This window comes from Pituophis catenifer, unplaced genomic scaffold (genome assembly GCF_029215685.1).
Source record: "Pituophis catenifer annectens isolate HBS135680 unplaced genomic scaffold, rPitCat1.0.hap2 SCAF_8, whole genome shotgun sequence".
NCBI classification, from domain to species: domain Eukaryota; kingdom Metazoa; phylum Chordata; class Lepidosauria; order Squamata; family Colubridae; genus Pituophis; species Pituophis catenifer.
This window is the reverse complement of record NW_027256888.1, coordinates 84,471,509-84,480,591: the sequence shown is the minus strand read 5'-3', so window position 1 is coordinate 84,480,591 and position 9,083 is coordinate 84,471,509. Positions and strand designations below refer to the sequence as shown.

General features: G+C 58.8%; 2 protein-coding genes across 4 annotated transcripts; one reads left to right on the top strand and one right to left on the bottom strand.

Moving 5' to 3' along the window:
* Positions 1-432: 432 nt before the first annotated feature.
* Positions 433-4,195, bottom strand: HTRA2 (HtrA serine peptidase 2). Its single transcript, XM_070948863.1, has 8 exons — positions 3,852-4,195; positions 3,559-3,763; positions 3,268-3,462; positions 3,076-3,108; positions 2,784-2,892; positions 2,464-2,533; positions 1,574-1,669; positions 433-1,451 (listed from the first exon to the last, which is right to left on the bottom strand). Exons 1-8 carry the CDS (start codon positions 4,193-4,195, stop codon positions 1,286-1,288), a joined length of 1,218 nt encoding a protein of 405 aa, XP_070804964.1. The 3' UTR covers positions 433-1,285.
* Positions 4,196-4,301: 106 nt separating this feature from the next.
* On the top strand, positions 4,302-7,749 carry AUP1 (AUP1 lipid droplet regulating VLDL assembly factor). Of its 3 annotated transcripts, XM_070948789.1 has the most exons (12): positions 4,302-4,430; positions 4,526-4,669; positions 4,757-4,901; positions 4,995-5,182; positions 5,263-5,335; positions 5,416-5,489; positions 5,629-5,695; positions 5,774-5,882; positions 6,125-6,265; positions 6,985-7,130; positions 7,221-7,309; positions 7,415-7,749. In XM_070948789.1, the coding sequence occupies exons 1-12, from the start codon at positions 4,372-4,374 to the stop codon at positions 7,461-7,463; spliced, it is 1,284 nt and encodes a 427-aa protein (XP_070804890.1). In that variant the 5' UTR covers positions 4,302-4,371; the 3' UTR covers positions 7,464-7,749. The 3 variants fall into 3 exon arrangements, with proteins under 3 accessions (XP_070804890.1, XP_070804891.1, XP_070804889.1); XM_070948790.1 differs by lacking the exon at positions 4,526-4,669; XM_070948788.1 differs by having other exon boundaries at positions 4,757-5,182.
* The last annotated feature ends 1,334 nt before the right edge of the window (positions 7,750-9,083 follow it).

Below are 9,083 nucleotides of genomic sequence, written 5' to 3'. Positions count from 1 at the left end.
CTCAGTGTCTGGGAGAGGGAGGAGGCTGTTGTCGCCTTAGCGTTTCCTCCATCCTGCTTCAGGCCTGTGCCGCAGAATGCAGCCGCCCTGCGGGAAACAGGTGCTTCCCGGCCACCATGGGGCTCTCTGCAGGGTGATTATGGGGGAGAAAAGAAAGCGCTCTCTCGAGTGCCCTGTCTCACACACACACATACCCCACTTCCACTGAATTACTGAATGACCCACAGGAACCTAAGATGAGAGTTAGCACTGCAGGAGGTCTGCACACGGCCCCCCTCCACAAAAACTCCCCCTCCTTCCGTCTGTCCGGCTTAGCTCAGAGGACTCCCCACGCCAGAAGGGCACAGCAGCTCCTGCCCCCTAACAACACCCAGCCGAAGGGAGACAGAGGCCTTATAAGGAACAGCGCTGGAGGGAAGACAGAAACACCGCTGTCTTGAAAAATGTAATTGATTTCAGCAAACACACTCCCAACCTTTACATCGGGCTTTCCAAAGTTCACAGCTGCCACAACTGCTGGACTCCAGTTCCCAACATACCCAGCCTGGAGGCAGTGGTGGGTTGCTACCCATTCGCCCGTGCAGGAGGCTCTGCCCACCTGACCGGACGTCTCTGCGCATGCACAGAAGTGTTGCGCTCGCGCACACCCATGAACAAACTAGTAGCGGCCAAAATTGAAGCCCACTACTGCTGGAGGCGGTCTCTGCAGATGGGATAGGCTGGCACAAAGTATAGCGTCCTTCTGACCGCAGAACTACTGCTCTTAGGTGAGACTCCCCAGCTTCTCTTTCAGAGCACGTGGAAAAGAGGTGGGGGTTCCCTCGCAAGCGGGCAAAAACTCCTGTCACCTTGTCGAGGATGTGCTCAACAGGGTTCCAAACACCCGGATTACAGGGTTTAAGAACACTTCGTGGGGAGTGTCCCTTTTCCAAGGGACAGGCTGGGCAAGATGGTAGTCCAGGAAAGATTCCCCGGGCAAGGTCTCTTGCTTGCCAGTCGTCTAGCCGGGAGTGGCGTAAGTGCCTTCAGGGTCACTTTTCATTCTAAAGGCCAGACAGATACAGGTTCTCCACTAAAGGCTCCTGGAGACAGTGGCCCACTGCCCCTTCTCCAGAACCCCAGAATGAAGGGGCCCGCCAGAGGAACAAGAGGCTCTGTGCCAGACCAGCCAGGTCCCATCGATTTTTCCTGCCAAGGCCATGGGGATCAGCGGACCAGCCTGCTCTTGCATCAACGGAAAGAGCTTTTGGAATGAGGGGGAGGGCTGAGTCCTGCTTTGAGTCCCCTATTCTGTGACTTCTGGGGTGATAGTCAGCAGGAGCACCTCATAGCCACGGTGGACCTGCAGTGTCAGGCGGCTCTGGGTTCGCACAGCTTCATAGATGTCTTCTGCCCGTCGGGATGTCCTCCCGTTGATCTCTGTTACCACATCCCCTGCTTTTAAACCCGCCCTGTGAGGGAAGAGAAGAGCAGGTGGTAACAAATTTTACGTTTCACCCCTGCTCTTGCCCCAACTAAGTTCCAGCTGGCAGGAGACCAAGGACCCTCCCCTCCCCCCCAGCCCAGCACTCACTGATGAGCAGGGGAGCCCACGATGACCTTGTGGATAAGGACTCCGTAGGAGACATCAGGGAAGGACGGGTTCCTCCCCTTCAGTTCTGACAGGATGCTGGGAAGAGAATGCAGGCATGATCCTCCCGTGGGCCACCCTTCCTGGCAGCACCAGACCCCTCCTCTTTCCCGAGAGCCAAGCCTGGCCTCCCCAGTGAAGCAGGGAGGGAGCAGGACAATCCTGCATCCCCACAGACCCAGAATAGAAGGTGCAAACAGGCCTGCCCTGCAGCTGCTGCTACTCTGGCCAAAGACGAGGAGACGAGCCAGGAAGAGCCAGCTCTGCCAGCTGGAACTTAGTTGGGGCAAGAGCAGGGGTGAAATGTAAAATTTGTTACTACTGGTTCTGTGGGCGTGGCTTGGGGGGGGTAATGTGACTGGGTGGGCATGGCCAACTTTTTTTTTTTAAAACTTTTCGAAGCATTTTTTCTAATGCTTTGAAAAGCCTCTGTCGATCAGGCAACTCAGTTGAGATCGTCAGAGACTTTTCAAAGCATTTTTTTACCACCTCTTCGCCCAAGAGGTTGCAGAAAAAAATGTTTTGAAAAGCCTCTGACGATCCCAGCTGAGCCGCGCGATCATCAGAGGCTTTTTTTTTTACTTTTAAAAGCATTTTTTCGTCGGAAGATTGTAGAAAAAATGCTTTTAAAAGTAAAACAAAAAAGGCTCTGATGATCGTGCGACTCAGGTGCGCATGGGGGGGGCGCAGGAATTTTTGCTACCGGTTCTCCGAACCACCCGCCACCATCGCTCACGGATTGGGCGATCCGGTCCGAACCAGGAGCATTTCACCCTGGGCAAGAGGCCCTCCACCTAACCTGGAATTGGCTGAAATCATGCCAGTGGTCCTACCTGGGAGTCAAAGTCAGCATCATCACCCCAATGTAGCGGCGCCTGCCCTCAGAGCCCCCGAACCAGGACTCTGCAACAGGAAAGGCAACTATCTGTACGGGCCCACTCCCCCCACTCCCCTCCCCACCCACCCACCCAGCCTCAACCACTTCAAGCGCTTCTAGGGCAGAAGAGTCAGGAAGGGGGGGGGCGGGGAGGGCACTCTGTGGCAGCATTCAGAATGCCTGCAAGGAGGGAGGGAAGCTGGGCCACAGTGCGGGAACACACACCCCACCTTGAGAGGCACCCAAGAGCCACCCTGTCTTGCAGCTCCTCCTCACCCTTGTGCTTCTGCTCCTGCTCCAGGAAGACTCGCAGGCGGTCGGAGGGTATGGCGAAAGAGATCCCGGGTGTGACCTTCATGGTGTTCACACCAATCACTTCCCCGTCCTGAGAGATAAGAAGGGTCTGGCCAGTCTCCGAAAGGGGTGGCAGAAGAGGAGCCGTCTTGCGCAAAAATCAGTCATCTCCCCCCCCCCACCCACACAGGAAAAGAGCACCCATGCAATGGCTCTTCTAGGAGTGCCAAAACTGGGGGGAGGGGGCGGGGGCAGCGGGTCTTCTCAAGCTTACCAGGTTGACTAGGGGGCCCCCGGAATTCCCAAACTGTGAAGGAGAAAAGACGGTCTGTCAAAGCAGCAACTGCAGCTTCTTCACAACCCTTTACCGCCTCCCATCTCACCTTCAGGCATGATTCCGAGCAGCCCACGCACGCGCGCGCGCACGCACACACACACACGCTTATCCCCCTCCCGGGGAGCTTACGTCGATGGCGGCGTCCGTCTGGATGTACTCCATGTCGGAGGCGGCCAAGCCCAACTCCCGGCCTCCACGCTGGGCCGAGCTGACGATGCCCGAGGTGATGGTGTTCTGCAGGGCGAAGGGGCTGCCCATGGCCACCACGAACTCCCCCTGCCGCACTTCGGAGGAGCGGCCCAGGCGCAGCGTCGGCAACGGGTGCTACGCGGGGAGGAGAGCGGGCTCAGCGCCGGACAGCCCACCCACCCCCGGTTCGCGCTCTCCCCCGCCCTGTCCCCGGGGAGGCGGGAGGGCCACCTTGGGGCTGATCTTGAGGGTGGCGATGTCGGCCACCTGGTCCACCTGCCGCACCACCGCGTCGTACAGCTCCCCGCTGGCCAGCCGTACCCGCACGCGCCGCCGGTTGGCTACCACGTGCGCGTTGGTCACCACCAGCCCGTCAGCCGCCACCACGAAGCCCGACCCGTTGGAGATGGGCACCTCCCGGCCCGAGAAGGGGTGCCTGCGGGAGCGGAAGAGGGGGGAGCACAGCGGCGCTCAGTCCACGCCACCCGCCCCCCTCCCCGCGCCCCCCCAGGCGCCCCCCCCACCTGCCCAGGATCTCGATGTAGACCAGCGCCGGCGCCGTCTGCTCCACCACGTCCGCGATGAAGTTGTAGGTGCTGCGCGGGGAGCGCGGCGGGGAGGCCGGCACGGCAGCGCTCAGGACCTGCAGCCGCGGCCGCTCCTGGCCGCCCGCCCCGCTCAGCAGCAGCCCCAGCGCCGCCCCCGCCGCCGCTCCGCCCGCCGCCGCCGCCCAACGCAGGGACGGGAAAGCCGAGCGCCGCTCTCCGCGCGAGCCGCCCCCGGGGGCCCCCGCCGCCGCGAGAGCCGCCCCCCGCCGCCCGGGGAACGCCCGCAGGGCCGCCGCCGCCGCCGCCAGCCTCGTCGCCATCGCTCGACTGGGGGAGCCGCGGGGCAGGCCGGGAGTTGTAGTGTAGGCCCCTCTAGCGGCGCCGGAAGAGGCGGGGCCGCGCGACCGCGTTTCTTCCGCCTGCCCGCCAGGCGCCTAAGATGGCCGCCGCGCCCGCGGGCTGCCCGTGAAGGCCGGCGACGCGCCCCCGGGGAGGCATGGAGCCGCCTCCCGTCCCGGCCGCCGCCAGCCCCGAGCGCCTCTTCGACTCCCACCGGTGAGTCCGGAGCGAGGCTCCGCGGGGGAGGGAGGAGGGGAGGCCTGCCGGCCGCCGGGGCTCTCCAGCCATTCTCCGCGCGCCTCTCTCCGCAGGCTGCCGAGCGACGGGCCGCTGCCGCTGCTGCTGGCGCTGCTGCTCTACGCGCCGGTGGGGCTGTGCCTGCTGCTGGTGCGGCTCTTCGTGGGGCTGCACGTCTTCCTGGTCAGCTGCGCGCTCCCGGACGGTGCCCCGCGCAGGTGAGCGCGGCCCCGGGGCCTGGCGGGGGGAGCGGGGTCGGCGGGGCCCCCGCGCCGCTCCTGAGCTCTCGGCTGCTCCGCCCGCAGGTTCCTGGTGCGCGCCATGTGCTCCGTGCTGGGCCTCTTCGTGTGGCAGAGCCGCCCGCGCAGCGCCCGCGCCCGCGTCCTGGTAGCCAACCACGTCACGCCCTTCGACCACAACGTCCTGGGCCTGCTGGCCTCCTGCAGCGCGGTGAGCGGGGCCGCTGGGCAGGGCAGGGAGGGGGCTGCCGGGCGGGTGGCCGTCCCCGCAGTCTTGACCGCTCCGCGCCCGTCTCCCCCGCAGCCCGTGCTGAACGGCGCCGCCGGCTTCGTCTGCTGGTCCCGCGGGTTCCTGGAGGTGGCCGGCGCCGAGAGCCGCGCGGAGCTGCTGGAGTCGCTGAAGGGCTACTGCTCGCAGGGCGGCAACCCGCCACTGCTGCTCTTCCCCGAGGAGGCGACCACCAACGGCCGGGTGGGCCTGCTGCGTTTCAGGTGGGCCCGGAGGGGGGGGGCTGGGGCTGTACAGCCTGGCGCCTGTAATCCGGCTCACCCGCTGCCCCTTCCCTTTGCAGCTCTTGGCCCTTCTCCATTGCGGACGTGGTGCAGCCGTTGGCTCTGCGGGTCTGGAGGCCCTTCGTGGCTGTGGTGAGTCTGGGGCTGGGAGGAGGCCTTGGGGCTGCCTGGCTGTGGCTCTTCGACAGCCCCCATTTTCCCTTCCCTTCCAGAGTGTGGCTGGCGCTTCCTGGATTACTGAGCTGCTCTGGACTTTCTTCGTTCCTGTCACCGTTTATCAAGTAAGGTACTAAATCTCTCTGATTTTTGTGGGACGTGGGCTACCAGATCCCTTTGGATCCAGACTCGGAAGTCCCTCAGCCTGGACAGCAAGGAATTGGCGGTCTGAGTCTGAAATCCTGAGGGCCTCTTGCTCTCCCCTCAAGGTGGCTGCCCTCCATGTGCAGACAAGCTGAGGAGACCCAGGAAGAGTTTGCCCTGCGAGTTCAAGAGGTATTAATGGCAGCCGGGGAGGTGGGGGAAATGCTCAGAAGATCAGAACGTCACAGCTTGTCTCTCTGCTCTTTGTAGCTTCTAGCTCTGGAGCTGGGCGTGGTGTCTACGTGCCTCACAGCCGCTGACAAAGCAGAGCACCTGAAGCGTCTCCGCCACCACCCTCCAGCTTCCCGTCCTCTCCCACGTAAGTCTCTGCATCAACCCCTTGAGTGTGCAGCTTCCAGCTGCCCTGTGTTGGAGCAGCAGTTGGAAGTTCTCCCCGAATCTTTAGTCCCACCTTATTGGAAGAGGCAGCTGGACAGGATCTGCCAAGGAGGGTACCAGGTTCAGCATGACTGGGAGAGAAGGCCATGCTGCAGGGGGGAGGGGGGGCTGCAGGAAACGGCTTCACTCCCTTCCTTCCTTCCTTCCTTCCTTCCTTTGCAGAGCCAAGCCAGCCCTCTGGGGGTCGGCCTCAAGTCTCCCGCAGCATGGCCTCCACAGAGGATGTACACTTGATAGGCATGGCCCGGCGCGTCCAAGAAGTTCTACCCCAGGTGCCCATGGCAGCTATCCGCAAGGACCTAGGTAAGGAAAGGGAAGCAGCAGGTGGTGCTGTGCCCTTCAGCCAAGATGGTTCCTGGGGCCTCGGGAAGGGAAGGGTTGCAGCTTGTGAACCTGGGAATGGCAGGCAGCCTTTTGCAGCACAGAGGGCCTTTGGCAGATTTCCTGGCACTTGGTCAAGCCCTAAGCAGGGCTTCCTAGGATGAGTGTGCATCGATTACGGGGTAATGCTTATAGGAAGAACAGACAGCAAGCACGTTTCCAAGGTGCCTTTGGGGGAGATAAAGTTTTCCCAATGATAAACAGCATCATTTTTCTTTCTGCCCTTTTTTATTTTGGGTGTTTGAAAATGTGGACAATCATTTTCTCTGCACATCATTGTCATTTGACTGAATTTCTTAAGCACATGTGCCTCATCCTTCAACGGGAAAGCACATGTAAAGCAGTGCAACTGAGATGCACGTGCAGGGCTGGATTTAGATGAAAAGAGGCCCTAGGCTATTCCACTTATGAGGCCCTTTCACCTATAGTGAAAGTGTAATTTTAATTTTGCTAACAATTTGAATGTAGGCCCCTCTTGATCTTGAGGCCCTAGGCTGAAGCCTAGTTAGCCTATAGGAAAATCCGGCCCTGTGCATGTGGGAAGGAAGCCTCAGCTACGAGGGATTGTGTGGTGATGAGAAAGAACCTTGAGTTGGCGCTTATCTTCATTAAAGAGAGCTCCTCGTTTCTTCCTTCTTCAGCTCAGACGAACTGCGTGGACACCACAATTGCCAATCTTTTGGAGGGGCGGGTTCCCTTCGTACCAGAGGCAGAGACCGAAGGCTTTGTGGCTGCAGCTCCCTCTTTCTATGGTGCTCAGGATCCTTCCACCTCCCAAATGGCCCCGGTACTTGCATTCAGGTCCAGAAGGCTACAGGTGTTTGTCTGCAGGAAGCATGTTTGGGCAGGTTCCTAAAGGGGCCTCTGTTTTCCTTAGGCATTGGGGAAGGTCTTTGCCAGATCTGCAGAAGCCAGACAACTCTCTCTACAGGAACGAAAGCAAGCGCTCTGGGACTACGCCAGAAGGTGGTGGATCCTCTTTTTCTGTGGACAAAGGGTTGCACAGGAAGCACCCTTGGGGGGGTGGCAGAAAGTGGTCCCTTGTGCTGAAGTTGTTCTCTTTCTTCACAGGAGATACACAGAGAAATATGGAATAGTCCACGCAGAGGGGAGCTGCTGACCAGCACGTGTCTTAGCTTGAACTTGTGGCTAAGTTGACAAAAGAGCTTTGTGGGGATCACTGCTATCCTGGGGTGACAGAGGTGGTGGCTCTTGACAAGTATTGTGTGTGCCATCCATGGGCTGCCTCTGCAGGTGGGGAGGCTGCAGCTCCAGCCAAGCACAGGCTGTCAGCGTTCCTGTGTTTTCCACCGCCACACCTGGACCTAGCATTGTCAGGCCCAAGAGTCTGTCCAGTGGGGGGGGGGGTCTTTAACTATCAAAATAAACACGACTCTTAATGCTCATCTACTTGGTCAGTTGCTGCCTCTTTTGGTATGAGAGAGAGAGAGAGAGAGAGATATCTGGAAAGGTCACATTCTCTTTGGAGGCTTCTGACCGCTGCAAGTGGCCCCCAGCTTGACCTGGACTGCCTGGATTGTTCTGTCAGAGGAAAGATTCTAGTGCAAGTGGTTGATCTTATATCAATGGTAGGGAGGTAGGTGGGGAGCTGACAGTATGAAGCCCCTTCCATGCTCCCACCCTGTTCTTCCTGGGCTGCTTCTGTGAAAGGCCTCTCAAGAAGTGTTCCATAGTCTGAGCATCTTCCAGGTGTTCAGACCAACCCTCTAAATTTTTAGGAACCATGAAATTGGCTCGGACATTCTGAGAGATGCTTTATTGTTGCCAGCCACAAAGAAGGGATTTTTGTATTAATTGTTGTTGAATTTTATTACCCGTCTATAGTTATAGGAAATTATAGCTATAGTTTCCATGGAATAAGCACCTACCACACTAATGTTTTTATCTAGGCTGCATAGTTTACTGGATTTTGCCATGGTTGGCCAGTTTGAGGCTCAGCATTGTGTGAACCCACACATACAGCTGGAATAGTTGTGGTTCTTCTGCAGACCAGCTGCCTGGCCATGTCTATGCCCAGAGCCATCTATGCTCAGAGGGCTCCCTTGCTTGCTTGCCAACAGCCATGTGAGCTGGAGCTACTGGCAGTGGTAGTTAAGTCTGATTTCTCAACACTTATTATTTATTTATTTATTTATTTATTAAGCTTATATACCGCCCTCTCCCCGGAAAGGACTCAGGGCGGCTCACAGCAATAAAAAAAAAAACAGATAAAATCAAAAATGAAAGAGGCGGTGGTGAGGCCTCTCCTCAAGAAGCCGTCCCTGGATCCGGCAATATTGGCCAACTATCGTCCTGTCTCCAACCTTCGCTTCCTGGCAAAGGTTGTTGAGAGTGTGGTCGCGCGACAGTTTCCGCAATTCCTGGAGGAAACATCCTATCTAGATCCGTTCCAGTCGGGTTTCAGGCCTGGGCACAGCATGGAAACGGCATTGGTCGCGTTGGTTGATGATCTCTGGAGGGCTCGGGACAGGGGTTGCTCCTCTGTTCTGGTCCTGTTAGACCTCTCAGCGGCTTTTGATACCATCGACCATGGTATGCTGCACCGGTTGGAAGAGTTGGGGATGGGGGGCACCGTATTACGGTGGTTCTCCTCCTTTCTCTCCGACCAGTCGCAGTTCGTGTTGGCAGGGGGGCAGAGGTCGACCTCAAGGCCTCTTATATGTGGAGTGCCTCAGGGGTCGGTCCTCTCAACCCTCCTGTTCAACATTTATGTGAAGCT

Excerpts from the sequence above, each read along its gene's own strand:
- AUP1 (XM_070948788.1), top strand. The coding sequence starts at position 4,372 with ATGGAGCCGCCTCCCGTCCCGGCCGCCGCCAGCCCCGAGCGCCTCTTC. Across the intron at positions 5,696-5,773 it reads TTGCCCTGCGAGTTCAAGAG|CTTCTAGCTCTGGAGCTGGG; the intron begins GTATTAATGGCA and ends TGCTCTTTGTAG. Across the intron at positions 7,131-7,220 it reads CCACCTCCCAAATGGCCCCG|GCATTGGGGAAGGTCTTTGC; the intron begins GTACTTGCATTC and ends TGTTTTCCTTAG.
- HTRA2 (XM_070948863.1), bottom strand. The coding sequence starts at position 4,195 with ATGGCGACGAGGCTGGCGGCGGCGGCGGCGGCCCTGCGGGCGTTCCCC. Across the intron at positions 3,109-3,267 it reads AGACGGACGCCGCCATCGAC|TTTGGGAATTCCGGGGGCCC; the intron begins GTAAGCTCCCCG and ends TCTCCTTCACAG. Across the intron at positions 1,452-1,573 it reads GTGGGCTCCCCTGCTCATCA|GGCGGGTTTAAAAGCAGGGG; the intron begins GTGAGTGCTGGG and ends CTTCCCTCACAG.